The sequence below is a fragment of the Nomascus leucogenys genome, chromosome 9, assembly GCF_006542625.1.
Source record: "Nomascus leucogenys isolate Asia chromosome 9, Asia_NLE_v1, whole genome shotgun sequence".
In the NCBI taxonomy this organism is placed as follows: domain Eukaryota; kingdom Metazoa; phylum Chordata; class Mammalia; order Primates; family Hylobatidae; genus Nomascus; species Nomascus leucogenys.
In genome coordinates, this window is record NC_044389.1 from 18,455,475 (window position 1) to 18,478,951 (window position 23,477).

General features: G+C 34.8%; 1 protein-coding gene across 2 annotated transcripts in view; it reads left to right on the top strand.

Moving 5' to 3' along the window:
- The window catches only part of DENND1B (DENN domain containing 1B), a 266,884-nt gene extending 243,968 nt beyond the window's left edge, over positions 1-22,916 (top strand). For both annotated transcript variants that reach the window (XM_030818697.1, XM_030818699.1), the window contains 3 exons: positions 19,596-19,678; positions 20,603-20,819; positions 21,576-22,916. In XM_030818697.1, the coding sequence (XP_030674557.1) occupies positions 19,596-19,678; positions 20,603-20,819; positions 21,576-22,088 (813 nt within the window). In that variant the 3' untranslated portion in view covers positions 22,089-22,916. The remainder of the gene's footprint in view (positions 1-19,595; positions 19,679-20,602; positions 20,820-21,575) is intronic.
- Positions 22,917-23,477: the final 561 nt, after the last annotated feature.

The following is a 23,477-nucleotide window of genomic DNA, read 5'->3' on the forward strand; positions in this document are numbered from 1 at the left end:
CATTTATAAATGAAACTTTATCATAGGTGTGTATGTTTAGGAAAAAACATAGTTTGTATAGGGTTTGGTGCTAACTGTACTTTCAGGCACCCAGTGGGGGTCTTGGAACAGATCCCCCATGGGTAAGGGGGAACTGCTGTAATGCTATTTGCCAAAAAGTCATATTTGCAAAATAACAAAAACAGATCTGCATTTTTAAATGCCTGGAGGCTGAAAATTTGTGCCACAAATCTGGGGTTTGATAAGTTGAAGGTCAGCCTACCCTAATGGATTGATGTTGCCTTAATTCTCTCCTGATAATTGAGCTACTTACACTAACAAAAAAGGCTACAGGTGGAAATGAACTTAGGGTACTATATTTGCACATTGGGCAAGGAAATCAAAAGGCATCAGCCATAGTCTGCTGCCTTTTCTTTTCAGTCTGATATTGCAGAAGCTTCTTTGGTTCGCTTTTTTGGAGATAATCGATTGATTAACTGAATAACCCATTGATTTAACTGAAATATGATACAGTATGTTATGGAAGAGGCAGAAAGCTGATGCTAGAGCCACGGGCATACTGTCGTATGATGATTACCAAATCCAGGAATTCTCTTACTCCTAACTCTCCAAGTAAAATAATATTGGGATCTGAGCATATTAAGATTTTCAACTAAATATGTAATATTTCTAGAAATATTTGGATGTGGTTAAAGCCAAAGTCTAGTTATCAATATGTATGTCAGAGAAACTAATGTCTATTCACTTATATTCTACCTATTTCCAAAAATACTTAATATCTTACGAAGAACCATAAAAAGATTAAACTGTATTAAAATTAGGTAAGTTTTAAGGCAGAGAAAATGTTAAATATAGTAAGAAGCTGTTAAGGCCTATTCCCTGCACAACCAAAAAGAAGAGAAAAGCACAGCTACATGATTCATAATCCTCAAAGTTTTGGTTTTTAAAAAGTTGCTTATGAATTACCCAATCATTCCAAAGAAATAGAGTAGATGTTTTAGATCCACAAATCTTTTCCGTGTCACAAGAGCTCACATTCTGGTGGAGGTACCTAGCAGAGGCAAAGATTTTTGTTTTGGAAGACAAAAATTTCGTTTTCTTCATTTAGTCTTTTCTGTGCCATTTCTATTATTTGAAATGCTCAGTCTCATTAATACCTCTCTCAAAGACAGCTTAGTTTACTAGCTGTTGAACCTCATTAAAAAAGGTGAAAACAGGTACAAGTGGAAATAAAATACACTCTTCCTACTGTAAAGCTACTGAAGAGTAGCGTCACTGTCATGTTAGAACTGGCTCAAGTATCCAAATTCTTTTAAAAGATTTGTTAAGTGGTGAATTTAATTGCCTAAAGGCAAATTTCTGCAGGGACTTTTGTGATTTTGTAATCTAGATAATTTTCATGTTCCTACTGCTATTTTTCAAACTTCAATTTTTAAACAGTTGAAATAATAGAAAAATGCACTAGAGCAGCCTCAGAAGACCTGGGGAAGATGGACAGTTTTGTGATAACAGTGAGGCTGTCTGTGTATGTTTGTATTTACGTGATTCATTTAAAACTTCCAACAATCCAACAAAAATGGGGCAAGAATTATTATCCTCATTTTTCAGATTTAAAAACAAATGGAGACTAATAAATGTGCCCAGAGTTCTACAAGTAATAAATAGCAGAATAGGAATTAAAAGCAGGCAGACTGATTCTAGAACTTAGGTACCTAACCACTATTATCATGCCTTTATGTTGGATGGAGTGATTGTAGAAGAGGGATAGTTAGAAATGAGGATATGGAGTTTAGAGCCAGACAGAGCTTAACTTTGAAAAAGGCACTAGGATTTAACATTGAGCAAAACAAAATATCCCTAAGCCTTAATGTTTACATTTGTAAAATAATAATACAAGTTATTTTCCCAGGATGCTACAGGCATTATAGATAAAATATATAAAATATCTGCCACATAATAGGTACTTGATAATCGGTAGCTGTTTGTTTATGGTTACCGTATCATATATCTTGAACTCCAGGTCTCTGTAGCAGTGGCACCATCTGATTTCTCTCTTGGTAGTTATAATCCAGGATCACTAATAATCTCTAATCATTAAAGTAGTTAGAACTCCTAAAATTATCCGTCTTCATTCTAAGTAGGGATGACCATAGATCCCAGTATATGACTTGAATAGAAATATAAAACTTACTGTACCAAGAAATATCTTATTTATAAGTTTATAAGACCTTGAGTATGTCATTTTATTGTGAGTAAAATTGAGTATAGTCTTCACTCATCCTATTCCTAGTCCATTTGATTATTCATTTCAGAAGTGGATCTCACTTGTCTAAAGAACTTTACATTTCCAGTTTCCAGCTAGACTTGTCAGTGAGAGACTTTATTTTCATCTGTTTTTCAAAAGATGAAAATGGGATTATGATCATTTGAATTCCAAGAATGTATTTTAAAGTAAAACATTATGAAGTTTTGCAATCTGTGTGCTGTAGAAAAGAACAAAGTTCTAAGCCTGTGTTTTAAACCTGTTCTCCATTATTTAGCTTATCTTTGGAATAGATTTTGAATCTATAGTCCACCTCCAACAAATAGTAATTTGTGTGCTGGTCTGCTAATTAGTATGGCTATTGCTCGTTTTGTTGATGAGGCTTAAATAAATGTCAAGGGTACAGCCATGAAGATCTCCCAATTAGGCTCCACATTTGTAAAACCCAACCCTTTTCCCTTTTGTGTAAAGATGACAGTTCCAACAGCAGCCCCAGCCTAACAGGACTCCAGGGAAAGGATCCTTCTCTGGTTTTATTGAAAACAGGGCCAGTAAGTCCATTGAGAATATGGCCGCTGGTCATGGTGCAGAACAGTCTTAATCCTATGTACTTATGTTCTTTCATCAGTTTTATTTTAGAATACAATACTGGAGACTTAGTGAAAAATATAAGATAACTTAAATCTATAATCTGAAATTATGTTTAAAAATACTTACTTGTAAACATTTACTAACATTTTCTTTTCTAAGAATAAGAAATTTCTTTAAATAATATGTAAAATTTATATATATCTGAGATATTGCTCCATATTAGCCATGCGTGGCTTAGTCTAGCAGTTATAATGTGTATGTTTCTGTGTGTCTTCATGAGACTCACAGACACCTCAACTATACTAGTGAACAAGCATGAGAGCTTAGCTGTATTACAAGTCAACATTAACAGATGGATGGCCCTAAGCAAGGCAAAATCACCACAACAAAACCTAGGGAAAGTGGGGTACTGAAGCTTTTTGTTGTTAAGCCCTATTAAAACCCTGGCACACGCACACGCACACACACACCCCCCCACACACACACACGCATGCACACACACATATATATGTGATATATATATCACTTTTAACTATTTCATGTCTGGGACAAATAGCAATCTTTTTAGATTTTCAACCTCCAGTTAATTATGTAAAAACAGCATGAGAAAATGAGTGGAAAGTTATTTTTCATTTGCATTGTGATACAAAGCAGTATGCTCGTTGATAAATACTCTCATTTGGAATGTTACTCAAATATAGCGTTTACAAATAGAAATATGTTTAATAGTCACAATTTCTACTATTAGACCAAGCACTATTAAACTGATGGATGTTTATTTTACTTAATATAGTCACATACAGACTAATAGTTTGAGGTATAAATAGTTGTCTTTTGAATGCACAAATAAGAATGTTTTAACCATAAAATATAATCTGTGATTTTATATTTTTATCCATTATGCAAGGTGATATCACACTTAAAAATGAAACTTTTTGTCTTTTTGAATCTTTATGTATTTAGTGGTTTATAAAACATTCTAATGGATTTGTGGAACATAGCACAATAGCTATGAGTTCATTTTATAGTTGACAAGTAACATACTTTTATATTTTAAAATATTCTCAGAAGTCATATATACTTTTATGAATGCAATGCAGAGACTTACCAGTAAAGCATTTCAAAGCCATGTTTTGACTGAATAGGGACTTAAGAGAAATCTCAATATGTTAGCATCTTATTTAAAAATATGAGCAATCAAATAGTTTTTTTATATATAATAAATGTCATATTTTAAAATGCTGCAGATGAAATTTTCTGTGAAACTTATAAGAAAAGATAATATCTTAGGTTCTCTTGAATTACTTAGTTCCTAAGCATAAGAAAAGATGGGATGTCCACACCTAGTAGGGTGTGGTTTATAGTATTGTATTTATGAAACACTTTTATTCATAGGAATTCATTGGACTCTGGGAATAAAATGGATGTAATTAAATACAGTGTTCCTTGTTCGGATGATGTAATAGATTTCGGAAAACTGTATACTTGTTGGGATCTTTGGAAAAATACTATCTATTGAATAGTTTGCCTTACTGGTCAGGAAAGAAATGATATACTCAGTGTTTATAGAGGAAAGTAACCACTTACTTTTGACCAGGTAAAAAAGTGATTGTAAATCAAAAAAAGAAAGATAGTTGTTACATGGGGTGGGAGTAGGGCAGAAAATTGGAAAGAATACTTTACTTTGAAAAATAAACGTTTACAAAACAATACAAATAATTGAATCAAATCATGATAAGCAAGACAATCTTTATTTTTATCACTGTGTAATTTGGCTCAGTATTGAGAACACTATTATCAAGCTGAAATGTTAAAGTAATAAGAAAATATTGTAAAACTTCAAGCGATAGGCTGGGCACAGTTGCTCACGCCTGTAATCCCAGCACGTTTGGAGGCCGAGGCAGGCGGATCACTTGAGGTCAGGAGTTCGAGACCAGCCTGGCCAACATGGAGAAACCCCATCTCTACTAAAAATACAAAACTAGCCGGGCGTGGTGGCTCATGCCTGTAATCCCAACTACTCGGGAGGCTGAGGCAGGAGAATCACTTGAACCCGGGAGGCAGAGGTTGTGGTGAGCCGAGATCATGCCAAACTCCGCCTCAAAAAAAAAACAAAAACCTTCAAGCGATCAACTGTTTTGAAATAAGTTAAGTGAATGTTCTTCTTTTAACACATGTCCATGTCCATAAAAAAAATACCGCCTAAATGAAAACACATTTTAGCAGTCAGCATTCCAAAGATATATGTAGTTTAATTATATTAATACTAATGTCAATAATTTATAAAATTGATCTTTTGCGTTCACTTTGAAAAATACGCCCTCCATATTGTTAATGTGAAAGAACGTTATTTTTCTCTTTTGTTTCTCTGTTGAAATAATACTAATTTCCAAAATATTAAATTTGATTACAATTAAATGTTTTAAATCAGTTATGGATTACAAGGGTGCCCTCTAGTGGACATTAGGTAGTACTTTCCTTAAAAGAAGATAGTTACACAAAAAATTTTTAGCACCTTTCAGAATAGTGTGTCTTTTAGAAACACAACAGAATACACATTGAGACATTTATATTGTCATAAGGTTATTCAAGAACATAATTCTATCAGAGAAATAATTTAAAACCAGCTCCTTTCAATAACTTGCTTGGACTTCATTTTTTAAATGTTTAGCTCTGCTGAACAATACCTAGTATATTAATAACATAATGGAAGATAATCTTTTTATGTGAGCATGTTCAGTATATATTTTGAGACATTTTAAAGTTGACATGTACCTTAATGTTATAATTTTACTCTTCAAATTTATTGCCAGAAATGACTGTCATTTATTACAATGTCTTGAAACAAACAAAGGTACTCAATTTCTCCATTTAGTAAATCTAGCGAACACTACCATTCTAGACTTTACATCAGTAATCACATCATTAATATTTTTTCCTCCCTATATTCTGTCCTATTTGACTTTGTTTTTCCCTGTTGCCTTTTTTGTTTGTAAGGGGTCTTGATTAAATTAACAACAGTTCTGTATTCCAAAAGTGCCTACCTTTTGTAAACAAATTATTATTGTTTTCCAAGAATCTTAGGATAAAGAAATGCCGATTTTCTTCTGGTTTTGAATATAGAGCTGCTTTTAAAGTTTGTCAGAGATCATCAATGCTGGTGTTGATGAAAGGAAAAACCTGTCTTTTCTTTGTAGGGCTACTGCTGCTGCCTATTGTCCCCCAAGAGAAAGGAATTTTCAGAAATGTCAATAGATCTCTAACTATGGAGGTATAATAGGATCTTATAATTTGAGCTGGATTTGTATCTGCTACACATTGTTATATTTCCTAACATGTTTTCCTAACATAAAACACTAGAATAATACATAAATATCTTAAGTTGGCCTGTGCGCCCACACTAATTACAGAATAGGACTATGTTTTTCAACCTTCTCTGAAGTTCTTTATGGCTTTTCTAACATATGAATATAATACCAGTTATTTCACAGATCTGTTCTCTTTTTGCCTTTATTAGTGTCTTTGACGTTTATAGTAAATGCTTTTGAAAACTAGTATTATTTGATTCTGAGACCAAAATGTAATTGCAATTTCTTTTAAGACCTTTGATTCATTTAACACCAGAAGCATTTTAATACTCTGTCTACTTATGTATGATTCCACACATACACACACATTTATGCTCATTATATATTAATATGGTAAATCTGAGAAATAAAATGCAGCTATAATTATTTTACTAACAAATATTTTAATCCTTAGCTATATATTTTTGAAAATATAATTTACTAAGGTGATTGAAAATAATACGGTTCTTTTCTTCAGTACTAACTTTTAAATTATTTATCCCTGCTAGAAAAGTCATCTTCACATTAGTTAGTGAGAGGAACTGAATTCTGTGTCTTACTGAAAATACAGTAGACTTGTCATGTATTAAGAAACCTTTTTAAATGTTGAAATATTGAAACGTTGTCAACAAAAGTGAAATTGCAAATAGCTTACCATTTATCAAAGTGTTACTGACTTATTTTGTTTTGAAAATACTATTTAATAGTCTTATAAAACTTGTATTTGCACTGATCAATAATCTCTTGGTCCTGAAAAGTTACTGCAGGGTCTTTGGTAGAATTTGCATTTTCAAATATTAAAGACCAAAAAAAAAAAAATGAAACAATGTATTTTAAAAATTTTAAATTGATATAATTACTTGGCATATGAACTGTCTTTAAAAGTTGGCTAAAAGTATTAACAGTTCACAACCATATTACATATAAACACAGGTGAATAATGAGACCTCCTGTGAATACAAGACCTTCCTTCTACCTATTAACACACTTCAGTGAGAGACAGTCTTTTAGAATCCCTGATAGAGTGTTGCCATTGAATAGGTTTTTATGTAGTTTCTGATTAACAATGGGGAAATGAATTATAAACTACTGTGTTTCTGGGATCTTTTAGATAGCAACTAAACTTCCTAATCTGTGTTCAGTAAAAGCACTCTGTAAAGGGGTCAGTTCTGATTTCCCATATTCTCTCTAAAATCTAATATGCAGATTTCTTTAGTCAAATTCTAGAACAGACCCCAACTTAGCATTAATAAGCATTTAATGCAATGTGAACAGAATGGACATACCATAATGAAGAGTCTGTCTAATTCAGTTCAACACAACCAGTATCTAGCGTGTGCTGGTTTACAGCTTTCGAGTTTGTATACCTCCTCTGAACACCTACTTTGTGCTAGGCCTGCTGATCTAGCGTTTTCAAGGTCACTTATCTCGTCTTAACTTACTAAGGACCATTATTTACAAATTCAGAAAGACTTTACTTCATTGATGTTTATTTTTACTCTTCCTTTTTGCATCCAACCATCACCCTCATCACTTAATAGAAAGACCCCCTGTGGGAATGTAAAGATTCCAGGCTTTGTAGTATAAGAGATCAGGACCAGAGCAGTACTGCCACTTGGATGGTATGTGAACTTGAGTAACTTTCCTAACTTCTGTAATCCTCTTAGCCCTCAGATCTATAAAATGTTGATAATTATATCCACTTCTATAGAGTTATTGTGAAGATTAGAATTAGTGTAGTGACAGAATTTTTTCTTCCAGCAGTCACCAGAAGTTTCATAAATATTAGTAATATTGTTTATATCCTGTCAACTTTAATAACAACATACCACAAAAAATTAATGAATGCCAACTATGTGTTGGGAGCAGAATGAATTAGACTGGTTGCTAATATCCCTCAGTTCTTGGATGCTGTGTTTTGTGTCTTCTTGTTGATTTTTTTGTTTGTCTTATTTTTCCTGCTCTCTTCTTCCTTTGTGTTTCATTTTGAATAATTTCTATTGACCTGTCTTAAAGATCACAGAATCTTTCCTTAGTCTTCCAATGGGCCCATCAGAAGAATTCTTCATGTCTTACATCATTTAAATTTTTTTTATCACTTGACTTTAAAAAAAACAGATTCAGTTTCTCTGCTATGATTCCATCTATTCATGCATGTTGTCCATCTTTATTTTTCTTGCTTTTTCATGTCTCATAATTCTTAATTGAACAATGGACCCCATGTATAGATAAACAGCATTTACGCCTAGAAATGGGTAGAAACAGTTAAATAGTATTTACACCTAGAAATTGGCAGGCTCTTCTTCTATAATGCTGTTTGTGTAAGAGGCTGAGTCCATCGGAAGATGAATTGGATTTTGATTTTGTTGATATCATTACCTGTAATGGGCTGCTATAAAGAAAGATTGTGCTTAGAGTAGAGTACTTCTAAAGAAGGTACTAGAAAGCTTTCTCAGTGTTCTTGCTTCACTCTGAGCTATCAGCAGTCCTGGAACCCCTGAGCTATGTAGAGGGTTTTCTTTCAATGTTTTTGCCCCTCCAAAGCAGTTAACATCTGTGACTAGTTAGTTGATCCTAGCCTTGTGTTTTCTATGCTTGTCTTAAGTGGGCCATGCGCCACCGTGCCTTAGGAGTGGGGCTTTCTTAGCGTCCTTCCACTTTTTTTTCATGGCAGAGCAACTTCCTTATATCTGTGATTGGTCTTAGGTGGCTGAGGCTTTTCTGCCCTGCCCAGTGGTAGTAGACCTCTGCTTGGTATCAGTATAGGATTCTGTGCTTAAGAAGGTTTCTTATTCTTCCCTAGGGCAGATAAAGGTTTTACTTCTACATTTCCCCCAGCAGTCTTGGGAGGCAGTGAGTTTGTCAGCAGTTTAAGGCTTTTGTTTTATATAAATGAATATCCTCAAAGGTCAGTGGGACTTCATGCCTGTCCCTGTGCAGCCTGTCACCTCCTGCAAGCCGGAACCACCAAGGGGAGTGCTTTTCAGTCTCCTATACTGCTCCCAATTTTTCTTATGAGCACGAGGTAGTAGAGTTACCTCAATTGGAAATAAAATTACAGAAATTTATACATGGAAAAGAGCTTGCATGCGCAAACTCCCCCTGTCTTTGAGACACCCAGCTATTCTAAGCTGACATGTTAGCCCATAGTTGGCCTTTAAGACCTTATTAACATTTTTGCAGATTTTTTTCTTACCTGTTTATATGGCAGCTACCTCTTTCCCTGTGCTTTGCCAATGGTGAAATTAATCCTGTCTCTCATCTCTCCTTGGAGGAGCTTGTAATATATGAAATTCAGTGTACTTGGTTGACTTGCAACACAGGTCTCATAGGTTCAAGAAAAATTATGATTTTTTAAAAAGATTATCCACCTTTTTCTCATTGTTAGGATGGGAGTGACATTCTCTTGCAGGTTTTGCCTTCTAAGTTGAAGTGGAAGTGATATTAGAAGCAAAACAAACAAAAAGATATGATTCTTAGTCTCAAGGATTTGGTAAGAGAGGAATGTACTTAAAATTAAACACTGCCTTTATAATGGAGAATATATCAGGTGACAGTTGAGTGGTAGAGAAATAAGTGAATAAAACTGACAAGGAATCTGAAATCACTACGGACTGGGAGAATTGGTAAAGGGTCCTTGGATGTGTCAGGGCCACATCAGAATCTTCCCTAGTGACCTAGTCTCACATAGCAGTCACCTGCTCAAGGAGTGTAATTCTGATGCTTGTGTAAAATTTTGTGTTCTTAGCCTAATAATAACAGCCCTTAATCAACTGAATTCGTCAGACTTCACCAAATACATATCTTGATAATCTTCCAGTTTACCTTTTTGCCCCGACAGGTATGTTTTCAGCATATTTGGCAAAGTATGTTCAGCTGTTGTCTCTTCATCCTGACATCTCACCTCCCTGGAACATTAGCACTCTTATTATTCTGTAACTACCACCTGCCTTAAAAGATGAGATTTAAAGCTTGTCATTTTTAGAGCTAGCCTTTCTCAGGCTGGTTCTTGGACATTTATTTCTTCTGGGTCTCTCTGGACTTATTTGTCTAGCATAGTTATGATGAAAACAGTTCTGTTCATGAGTCAGAACACTTGGGTTGGAGTCACATTCTGTCACTTATGATTTACCTTGTCTTGCCCAAGTCACTTTGCTTTGTCAATCTTTTGGTTTCCTAATATGTAAAATAGAGAAAATGTTCACCAAATTTGTTGTATAGTAGATATTTAAATGAAATAAAATACAGTACATAAAATAGCTAACACACCGAAGCAAGTCAATCATGGGTAAGTCTTTTAACTCTTTAGTTATTACCTATACAAATTAAAACACATCTTTTTAAAGCTCGTTTTGAATTATAAACTGCCATGCATTTTAAGATATCACCATTATAATTCTATATTATTCTTTAATTTATTCACATTATTTCATGCAGGTATTTTTTTCTTAGGCTGCAAAATGCATAAGCTTGGGGATTTGTTGTAGACTTTAGATAAGCAAGGTAACACTTCTGGATCTCAGTTGCCTCAACTCTAAAATGGAGGTAGCAGTACAGATTGTACATACTTTCAAAAAATTTGTGTATTACAAGCGTCTTAATTTTCTTATGTCTAAAAAGTTATATTTTCTCATTCGTCTGCCTATATCCCTTATTCCTCCCCCTCCCAAGCCCCAGGAATTTAAATTTACCCTGCATTTTGCCTTTTTAATATTTGTCTGCCATCTGGTGATCAAAATGGTAACTGCAAAGTTAACAGTCTCCTTGGTGCATCAGGGGAGTGATTTTCATCATTCTACTTTCTGATTCACTTTCTGGAAACCATTGCAGTGAGAAGAAAGATTTATTTTGCGTACTGTAACAAAACTAAACTTATTTCTTGAGGTCTCCTCAGACATTAAGTTCTATGATTTTCTGTCTTGATCCTTCTACCTCTGTCACATTCTGTGTACATTTTCTATTTTTTTCTTTTATATAAAATACTTTTCCTTCTTGTCTTTACCAGTATATTTTTTAAACTCAGTGTCCACCTGTAGGGTCAGTGTCGCTAGTAGAATATCTCCTCTAATAAGCTGTATTCCATGCTGATAGCCTTTCTTTTTCATTAATTTAGTACCTTTTCACATTCCTAGCAAGCATCCCTTGTTATACGAATGTTCACTTCATGAATTTTTACATATATTAGATGTGTACTTGACATTTTACATTTTCAGGGGAGCAAAACTTTTACAATTATGTGTGTTTAGGCCCTAGGAGCAGTCTAATTGAGGTTGTGTGACATCCAATTCCCCATTTTATTCTTAATTCTTTGTATCAGAATGATGTAAAACTTTGCTTATTTTGTTTTCTCATGATGTATTTTACATCCAAAAAAAAATGTACCCTTGCTTTGTGTAGTACTGTCTTTCAAGAGAGTTACTAATTTGCACAGCCTCAACATGACTAGTGTAATAACCAGTGTTAATGTGATAGCTATACCAGGTCTGTACAGATCAGAAACTTCTATACCTTCTTATTTGATCTCAGAATTTACCAATGTTTATAATATGTAGTTACATTATTAGCTGACTGAACCTATTTTTTCATTGTTTAGAAACACCAACAATTTGACACTACTTATCAGTATTAACGGTCATTTATGTAAGATTTTCATCTATGATCAAAAAGTTTATCAATTATGTTCATACAATGAGGAATAAAGTTTTTATTTATAACTGCTCTATTATGTGTAGTATTTTGGCATTTCACCCTATGTTTTTTAAGTGTTTTGAGAAAAGGGAACATCTTTTTTCATTTATTTTGTTATGCTTCACAGCATGAAAGGCAGTAGTATGCATGTAATAAGTGCTTAATGGATGTTGAAGTGAAGAGATGCTAAGAACTGAAAGAAAAATGAGATACAGCTACTAACTTTCAGGGAATACACAGTAGCAGCTTTCAGTAGCAGCTTTCAGTAGCAGCTTTCAGTAGGTTCTCAATAAATATTTGTTAATTAAATGACTTTCTATTGCTCTTCATTATCAGGACTTGTAAGTCCAGAGGCTATCCCATGCCTGCCTGCCCCTACTAAATTCTCATCTCCCATACTTTCTTGCTAAATCTATGATTTCCCCCACCTTACTATTATAATCCCCCTTGAATTTAAATTTCCAGCTTTTGCCTTCTTAATATATGTCTGCCATCTAGTGATTAAGAGGATAACTGCAAGTCTTAATGGGCCCCTTAAAAAATCCCATGTACCAACATAAGCCCCAATCCACAAAGCACCAATAGTTACCTTTCATTCCTTAATATTTGCCCCGATTGTCCCACCACTGGACATTTGCACATATTGCTACATCTTCCATCATATAACTAACCTACTAACTTTTCAGAGCTCAACTCAAATATCTTTCAGAGAAAGACTTCCCTTGACCTCCCACACTAGGTCAACTTCCTGAAGGGTTTTCATAGCAATCATAGTTTAGTATAAATTAACCGAAGTCATAATTTTTATGCTTATTTGTATGACTGTTCAATTTAAGTCATGTCTCATTTACTAGAATATAATATCCATGAGGACAAGGAGCCTCTTCTTAGTCATCATTGTACCCTAGCATGTAGCCCAATGCTTGGCACAAAGCAGGCATTTCTTTAATCTTTGTTGAATGAATGAATATAATACCCTTCTGTGCCTCATGGACACTAGAAATGTTTATGTCAATGAACTACTATAGTACCTTATCCTTTATATTTTTCTTATCAGTTCATTAATAGGTTCTCAGCAAAAACTACCTACTATGTATAAAGATATTCATTTATTCAGAAAACATTTCTGCCTGCCCTAAAGAATAATTTTACAATAAAAATAAACTTATGACTCATATTTTAATTAGCTCATTAATTAATATGGAAACCCCAGTAAGGTGGTATAAAGGACAATCTGAAAAGCAGAAACACTCTAGAGTACTGAAATGTATATGCTGACAGATACAAAACCATAATATCCACAATGTAATAATTACATCTTCACTGGACAAAATTTACTTGCATCTCTATGGACAAGAAACATTTGCATTACCGTCAGTCTTTCACAAGTTAATTTCTATCTTTACAGAGCTATAAAATAGAACCCATGAATGGTGCAGACCTGTATAGTATCCGAAAATCCTGGAAAAGAATGCTAGACAGCACTCAGCATTCCACTGGGAGGACGGCAATATTTTTTTTTGCCCACTTCAAAGTCTTTCACAATTTTCCTGACAATCTCCCCACTTGTGTTCATAACAATCTCTAAGATTATTCTGAGTCACAAAAAGAAGGCTGTTCTTACTAGATTTGGCCTATTTATGTTGGGGCAACCAGAAAGTTAATTAACCATTTAAGCCTCCTTGAGTTTGCTTTGTAAATCTAGAGCCATGCAGTATTGACTAGCTAAGGCTTCAGAATTTGCTTATTTATGTAAATTTTCATAAGAAACCTCAGATTGAGCTTATATAGTCTCTGCTATTTGCTATATTGAAGCTAAGCAACTAAGCCCAAGAAACCTTGCCACCATATGGTTTATGTGAAACATCTGTAAATTAAGGTGAGTTCTTCTTGAGATTCTCCACATTTGCTAAGGTTCCTGGTTTTCTAGAAAATGGCCTTTCTTACTCCAGTAAGGTTGGACTTTCTCAGGCAGGCAGCATATAAGTTTTCCTGGGAGGGTTTTGTGGGCATTAACTGCATAAATACAACAATCTCTTTGTTCCATTATAGTGGATTGTCATTACTGCCACTTCAGATAAGGCCTTGGTTGTATAATTTGTCCAATTATATCCTGGCAAGATAGTTAAAGACAATGAAAGATGCAGAGCACTATAGAACTTGATAACCCCCACAGGACCTTCTAGACAGCATTCATAATTCCACCGGTCAGACACCTCATAATCATTTTGCTCCTTTTAGAGTCTTTTGCAGTTTTCCTGGAACTAGTATGTACCACACAATGTGCTAGATTCTGAGGGCACAAGAGATAAATTAGCAAGGCAAGGGGTCTGCCCTCAAAAGCCTACTGTATGGTGGGAGAGAGACTGTAATGGCATATAAATTAATTGGTGAGCAAGGGAGTGTTTCCTGAAAGATAAACTGTTGAGCCAAGGTTTGAAAGATTAAAAAAAAAAAAAAACATGGGGAGGCTGGGGGAAAGAGCCAGGAAGAAAGAAGTTTTGTCAGCCCACGTGTAGGACAGAGGCAGAAGACATTGAGAGGTATACAAGAAAAGGGGACGGTTTGGTAGTGTGGCGCAAACATCTCTATGGCAGGTGAAGCCTCCAGAGAGGCTGCCATAGCCAGATCCCTCTGTGCAAGGCAAGGAGTATGAGCTTTATCCTGAAAACTGTAAGGGGCCATTGAAGGATTTCTTTAAATAGTGGTATAGCATGATTAGGTTTGCCTTTTAAAAAGATCACCCTGTCAGCAATTTACAGACTGTAGCATTCTACAAGACAGAATAATAGAGACTCAATATGGGGTAGGCAGTTGCTACATATTTTTGAATGAAAATAGAGGTGTATAGACAAAGACAGTGCAAAGACGATAAATGTAAGAGAAAAGCTTTTCTTGTAAAGGAATCATATGCAAAGGTCCTGTGCTCGGACAAATCAGGACAAATACAAGGGGTTGAAGAAGGCCATGGTGATACCTTTGGTTAGAACAAAGGGAACCCTAGGGTGCAGACCTTGAACTTGCAGGACCCAATGAATGAAAGGCAAGCGAATGTCATTTATTCCTTTTTGTTTTTTCATCAGCAAATAGTTATTGAGAACCTTCTGTAAGCTGCTATTCTGTACTTCCCCAAAGTAAGGCAGCAGCCACATTTAATTATTCTCTGAATTTCTAGCATCTCTTTAATCCACAAACACCCAGTAAGCACATACTGCATTCATGCTACTGTCTTCCATGCTAGGAAGGCATACAATAGGGTGCAAAGGGCACAAAGAAGTATGAAATTTGAATCCCACTTATAGAGAGCTCTGAGTGTAGTGGTGCAGGCAGACACATGAGCAGATAACACAATGAGATTAATAGTACATTTGCCAAATGTTTACCAAATATATGGCCATACAGAGGAACACTTACCAGATAAAGCTTTCCAGAGGCTACATTTGAGCTGGATGTTGAAGGATAAGTCACTGTACTCAATTGTGTTAAAATAATGTATATATTTTTATTTTTATTGTGTGGGTTGAGATTATTTTTCTCTATCATAGTCATTTACATTCAGGTCCTGCGTAGTTCATATGCATGTTTTTAATAATGATATGTCTGTGATTTGTTAACCTGGATGAAGATGTACTGTTACTGGCTAGGTATTGGCACCCTTAAGAATACACAATATGTTTTCTGCAGTCTAAGCTTACTTACTACCATCTCCCCACAAAAGACCTTTATTTTTAAGATTGTGACCAGGCCTTTTTGCCCTGTGTTGTATGTTCTGAACATGGAGAAAACTGTCCTTTATTTCCCCTGAAAGCACTGTGCTTCAGAGTCACAACCCACCAGAACACCATCAGCTGCTGAGCTTGTATGGACCCAGATTATCTCTACTGCTGTTCTTCTCTATCTTAAATGTCGATTACATCATGATTATTTTTCTCCTTAATTTTTTTTTGTGACCTTAACAAAATTATGTAGAAGTCATCAAGCAATTGACATATTCTATCACCTGTTTGGACATTGTTATTTCTTACATATAAATTGCAGTTCCTAATGCAGGTTGATATATATTCAGTGACTATTAATTAGAAGAAGCTTATTTCATGTATGTAAATAATTTTAAGTACATGTATAATAAGTATGGATAACACAAAGGTTAACAGCCAAGGAAAGGAAAACAACATATTAATCAGTTTTACTTCTGTTTCTAATTTTACTTTTAGTGTTAAAACTTATCATAAGATACACTGTTTAGGCCGGGCGCGGTGGCTCACGCTTGTAATCCCAGCACTTTGGGAGGCCGAGGTGGGTGGATCACGAGGTCAGGAGATCGAGACCATGGTGAAACCCCGTCTCTACTAAAAATACAAAAAAAAATATTAGTCGGGCGTGGTGGCGGGCGCCTGTAGTCCCAGCTACTCGGAGAGGCTGAGGCAGGAGAATGGCTTGAACCCGGGAGGCGGAGCTTGCAGTGAGCCGAGATTGCACCACTGCACTCCAGCCTGGGCAACAGAGTGAGACTCCGTCTCAAAAAAAAAAAAAAAAAAAAAAAGATACACTGTTTAACATCCCTATATGGAAATGGATAGAATGCTTGTCTAGCTAGGAAACATGAAACTAAAATTTAAATGTATCTGTGAAGCTTATTTCATGATGTAGATGTTTGTGCAAAAAGCAGTAACTTCATAAAAAAAGTTGGACTTAAAAAATAGAGAAGCTATGGTATATGCAGACAGCTACAGAATATAAAGGTAACTTTTGTGGAAGACAATGAACAAGGGACTTGCAACACAATAGGGAAAGACGTAAGTTCTGTTTTCTGGTTCCTAGTTTTGATAAAGTGTGTGTCCTTGGGCAAATTATATACTTCTCTGGGAATACCTCCAGATTTATTGTAGGGTCCATTAGACTTAGAGCTGTTTAGTGTCAAAGACTTGACTTAATTTAACTTCGTATTCCCTGTGTGTATGTGAGAGTGTTTTGCAAAGTACTCCACAAATATAAACACTGTTGAGTATGTATTGTCTAATCTTTCTGTATTAGTTCTTAAGTAGTAGTGATTTTAATTGATAGCAATATAAAGTCTCAGCTTCCTCATAGACTTTGTTTGTTTCAGTTTGTTTCATTTGTAAACAAAAACTTAAATGCAGGATCTGCTAGCTGGTATAAAGCCAAGCATATACAGAGCTCGGTGTAATAATAATGGCTTGTCTTCAGAAACAAAGGATTGTATCACATTTTGTGAGTTTTGGAGAGAGTAGGTGAAATATATTTTTCCCACAGAAATATTGCTGTGAGTGGTGGCTTTGTTCTTAGGCTACTCTGCAGATTTCTGTTTAACTCATGTACCTTAAACTTATAATGGTAAAGTGATAGGCCCCAGTTTCAGACAGTTAGAGGCCCCAGATACATTTCTAATCCCTGAACTTATGGGAACCTCACTACACTTTCCGAGTAGGGGTTATAAGAACATATTTTACTACTCTTTCCTTCGTTTCTGCCACTCACAAGCAGTGGCATAGAGGGAGTGGAGTAGGAATCAGTCCTATAGGTTCCATAAATTTGCTTACTCTTTGTGGCTGCAATAAAAGAAGACAGTTATCTAGGTTGGGAACTCAAAATCAGAAGGCAGAAAGTTATTCCTCTCTGGTGTCATGGTTGAAGTCTCCAAATTCAAGTTTACTGTTGTTCATTCAAAAGGACAGCTTGCAGCCATAAGCACCCATAGCACCCAGACTTGAACCTTTAAATGCCATTTCCTATCTACAGAAACCAGTGTTTTTTAGAAGAAATGGCTGATTCCAGGTTTGATGCAGAAAAATTCCAAGTTGAAATGAGACATCTTATTGTGCCCAAAACAGGAAGCTTACTAAACACTTCTGAGTCTATGTCAAAGGACACAGGAATCAACTTGAAAGGGCTACCGCTGGTCACAGATGGGGTCATTTAAAAAAAAAAAAAAAACTTTATTTTGAAAATTTCAAACATATGCAGAAGGAAGGAGAAGCTTATAAAAATCCCCAGGAACCGTTTATGTAGCTTTCACCAGTTATCAACTCACGGCCAATCTTATTTCAGTTACAGCCTCACCTATGCTCTTTCTCCACCATTAAATTATTTTGAAATAAATACCCAAAAGCATATCATTTAATCTGGGAATATTTCAAGATATAGCTCTAAAAGATAAGGACTATTTTAAAAACATAATCATGGTATATTTCAAAGATGGGAACAATTTGAACATCAAGAAGAATTGTGGTGGGTTGAACAACATCACGTATCTACTAATAATGGGAATTTAAAAAAAAAAACCCTCATGACTTGCCTTTAGAGATTGTTAGGACACTAGCTTAGCTCATCACTCTCAAAACTGTTAAAAAGAAAGAAATCAAGGATTTGTCCTGCCTTTCCCATACATTGTATTTTGGAATAGTCAAATAGTTGGTAAGGTAAATCTCTTCTTTATAGAATGCCAGCAAATAAATATAGAAGGAATGCTCTAGAAAAGCGTAATTCTTTAGCCACTAATGAAATAGCGGATTTAGCCAATGGTTATCATGGAATGCTAAAACCTTCAAGTCAAAAGTTGATAATGAAATGTATAATGGATCACTCAATGAATCATACCTGAAGTCATTAATGAATCTTAGTACCACCAAAAATGAGATATTTAAACATTATATGCCTATACATGATACAGTAAAAATGCACATATCAATACCCATGTAATATTCTTGCCAAAATCAAAGGAAGATGAAAAAGAAACTGAGGGTAAGCTTCCAGAGGTAGCTACCAATTTATAGGAAGTGAGGACAGGATAATATGTTAAAGGGTATGTATGGCTTATAGGAGAGGGAAGGTTGAACTGAGTCCCCTGAAAGAGACCTGAGAAACATATCTACCAAATGCAATGTTAACTTTGTTGGGATTCTGGTCCAAAGAAGCGTACTAAAAAATCTGGGGAGAAATAGAGGAATATGAATATGGCCTGAGTAATATAAGATATTAAAGAACAGTTATTAACTTGCTAGGTATGATAATGATATTTTGGTTATGTTTTTAAAACAGTTGTTAAAAATACATAGTGAAGTACTTCAGGTGAATCAATAGGTTACCTGGGATTTGCTTCAAAAACTGAATGATTCAAAGCGTGACCCTGCCAGATTCAGTGGTATTGACCTTACCTAAGAGCTTGTTAGAAATGCAGAAATTCAAACACTATAGAACCAGAATCTACACTTTTACATTTTTATAAGTCCCTAAGCGATTTACACACACATTAAGATTTGAGAAGCACAACTTTAAAATACTTGGGGTGGAGGAGAGTGTGGGCCGGGGATAAAAGAAACAAAATTGGCAAATACTGTTAATTGTTGAAACTGTGTGATGGGTGCTTGAGGGTATAATTGAGTATAAGTCAAGTATTCCTAAATCAGGGCCTGAAAGTCTGTGTGACTGTGCATATGTATTAAATCCAGTGATCTGTTGTGTTTTTTTATTGGTTTGAGAAGTTAGTAAGTGTTGAGATAAATATACCTTATTGCTTCCCTTTCTTCCTGTCCCAGTTTGTCAAGTTACTGGGTAATATTCAAAAACCCTGAACGTATATTTCTTGCAAAAGTGCTTCTTATCAAATCACATTGTTGCTTTAAAATTTGCTAAAGAGCCTTATTTTAAACTGCCATTGCCAATTTATTGTCAATCTCTCTCTCCAGGCACGCTTAAAAAGGCCTCTTAAGAGCCTTGATGGTGCTCTATATGATGATGATGATGACGATGACATTGAAAGAGCAAGCAAGTGAGTAATGGATTTTGGTGTCCTATTAAGTGGTATGGCTTAACAGCAGAAGTTTTTGGTGATAAAGGGTATTTCAAAGAGTATGCACTCCTAGAGCTCAGATGTTGCCCTTTTACAGTGTTCTTCAGCAAAAGGACCCAGTGCTCCTGGAATGTTATGGGGGATATCTTGGGACAGGAAACTAAGATGGACCTTAAATATCTTGTTCTTGGAAAGCAATAGTGTCTACAGAGATATCTAGGATAGTGTTAAAGGGGCAATAGAAGCCCATCTAAATTAGGCTCTTACTCATTCTGAAGAGAGGAAGGTTAAATATCAGGAATGGTGATAATAGTCAATAGAAAGAAATGGAATTGAGGGTACAGGAGACTTAAGTCTATGGTGATATCAGAAGATGAAAATTTAATGAAAAGTATTAAAAATTAATTTTAATATAAGGGAAATAATATATGTTTAGCTTTTTACAATTGATGTATGACAATGACAAAGTGAACATTCTTTTTTCTTCGTTAAATATATCTCTGTCTATGTGAAGGAATATGCATTCTCCTCTAAAATAAGTGAATAAATAAAGGAAAACCATATTAAATATTGAAAGTGAATTTAGGCTATAGCAAACTTTCCAAGTAGTTCAGTCTAATATTCCTAAAGTAAAGGTCCCAAATTCCACAGAAGTAAACTGTGAAAATCCCTACTTCTACTTTCAGTTTCATAAGGTACCGTAAACTTTTTATTTGTTCTTAATGCATGTACAAAATATTTCTGTATTGGAATTAGTATACAAATCACTATAAAGAATTTGGTCATTAGCCAATTATTGATTTTGTTGTTAACTCTCTCATTAATGTAATGTAACTGCTGAGAGATTACTTACATGCAGCAAATATGGTTATTTACCTACTACTGCGTGTTATTTTTCTTCAGGTTATCTTCTGAAGATGGTGAAGAAGCTTCTGCTTATCTCTATGAGAGTGATGACTCTGTTGAAACAAGAGTGAAGACTCCTTACTCAGGTGAAATGGACTTACTAGGAGAGATTCTTGATACATTAAGCACACACAGCTCAGATCAGGGGAAGCTGGCAGCTGCAAAGAGCTTGGATTTCTTTAGATCAATGGATGACATTGATTACAAACCTACGGTTAGTAGATTTTTTTTACTTATAAAATTAGAAGAAAATATTCTTGCCTTTGCTGTAATTACTGGATCTTATAATCTTTTTTTGGTAGAAGCATTTAACCTCTAAATAGGTAAGGGTCAAAACTTCAAAAATATGATAAAATTTAATCACTAGAAATTATTTCTATTATTAAAATTCTAGTATTTTCCCTTTCATTTATCTAGTTCTGGTGGTTATTGTCATTAATTGAAATTATTTTGTCAAGCAATAATGTTTTCTTGCAATCTAATTTTATACTTGTCTCTGGGGAATTTTTAAAATGTGAAATGTTTTCACTTTTTCCCCGTATTTCCTGAGTTTTCAAAAAAACTTCCCTAAATATATTCATTCAAATCATTTTTTCTTACCCAAAAATGAACATGATTTTATTTTTGAACATTATTTTATGCAAATTCAACTGAATGCTTAAAAACAGCAGAGATAGAAGTATGAGTAATGACAATCCTGTTCTGATAGTAAGTGACTTCAGAACTTGGCAATAATTATATAATCTAGTTTGAATGTGACAGGTGACAGCTGCAAGGCAATGGAAACCAAAGTCCGTTCCATTTCATCCCTGTTAATAGAGCCATTTGGAAATGTTTAAAATTAACTCTCAATGCTGTATTTTCTCTGGGAAGAACTTAACGCTATTAACATTTATTTCAAAATGAGAAAAATGAACTAAATTAATGCTTATTAAAAGTTTTCTGAATTTGTTGTTTCTTCTTTTTTCAGAATAAATCTAATGCTCCTAGTGAGAATAACCTGGCTTTCCTCTGTGGTGGTTCTGGTGACCAAGCAGAGTGGAATCTTGGGCAAGACGATAGTGCCCTCCATGGCAAACACCTCCCTCCATCTCCTAGGAAGCGGGTTTCCTCTAGTGGTTTGACAGATTCTCTGTTTATCCTGAAAGAGGAAAACAGTGACAAGCACCTCAGTGCTGACAATGTGAGTGACCCTACTTCAGGACTGGATTTCCAACCCACTTCCCCTGAAATTTCCCAGACTGATAAAGGAAAAACAGAAAAGAGGGAAACACTAAGCCAGATTTCAGATGATCTGCTTATACCCGGTCTTGGGCGGCATTCATCGACTTTTGTTCCTTGGGAGAAAGAAGGGAAAGAAGCCAAAGAGACTTCAGAAGATATTGGACTGCTACATGAAGTAGTGTCTTTATGTCATATGACATCTGACTTCCAACAAAGCTTGAACATTTCAGACAAAAACACAAATGGAAACCAAGCTTAAATCTTGCATCCAAGCTTCTATGGAGACATTTTGAAATTCACTGCAATCTGTGTAATAAACAGAATTATTTGTAGGAATGGCAACGCATACTATTTAAATTTTTTTTTTTGCATTTGGAACATTTTCCTCACTTGTTCATTTCGAGGATATATGAAATGCATTGATTTTTAAATATAAAGCGAATTCTACTGTGCTTTTAAATCAGGTACTAGTTTGTATGTATGTTTAAAGTATGTATTGAACATGAGATTTCCCAGTGTTTGGTGCTTAATGCCATTCATTTTATTTAAGCTAAGAATGCATATGTAACCCATGCACATAACCAGTAGCTACTATACTAATCTGGTTGAGCATGAACTGATCAAGATATCAAAACTTATCAAAACTAGCCTGAAACTGATGAAACTGTTAACCCACTAATTGCCTTAATCTTAAAGCTATATTAAGCATACTTAAATAATGTAGGAAAGTATGTATAAAGTTTGAAGGATAAGTTATTAGTGTTCTGCAGAGCAATAATGCCTTTTTCTATTCATCAAATCAAGGTCAAAATTCATCTTTTCAAGATTAAAAAGCTCTCTTAATGGAAATACTTAATTTGCTTATATAAAGCACTATAGCCATGTTTTCCAAAAAGTATAAAAATACACATTTACCTTTCATTCAGTGAAATATAGGAAGTGCTGAATTACAATGTGAAGTTAATGACTTCTGTTTACAAATGAGACACTCTAATGAGTTTTCACAGTCTCTCTGTATGCCTTTGCTGTTTAGGGGTCCACCCCAAGAAAGCCAAATACAACATAAACTGTCCTGACAAAAAAAAAAATCTTTTTTTAACTAATAATTCTCTATCAAAATGCTTCATATCATCATCTCAAATTTACATTTTAAAATAATTGACTTTGTATTTTAGAAGTTTTAGATTTACAGAAAAATTGCAAAGATAGTACAGAGAGTTCCCATCTACCCTGTTTACTAACATCTTACATTACTATGGTACATCTGCCCCAATTAATGAACCAATATTGATAGTCCATACTTTATTCAGATTTTCTTAGTTTTCTCCTAATTTCCATTTTCCACATCAAGATCCTATTCAGAATACCACATTATATTGAGTTGGAATGTCTCCTTAGGCTCCTCTTGCCTGTGACAGTTTCTTAGACTTTCCTTATTTTTGATGACATTGACAGCTTTGAAGAGTACTGTCAGATAAATTGTAGCGTGCTCCTCTCTTGGAGTTTGTTGGATATTTTTCTCATGATTAGACTGGGATTATGGGTTTTGAGGAGATGATCACAGAAGTAAAGTGCCATTTTCATCAGTTCATATCAAGGGTACGTACTGTCAACATGATTTGTGAATGCTGACACGGACCTTGATAAC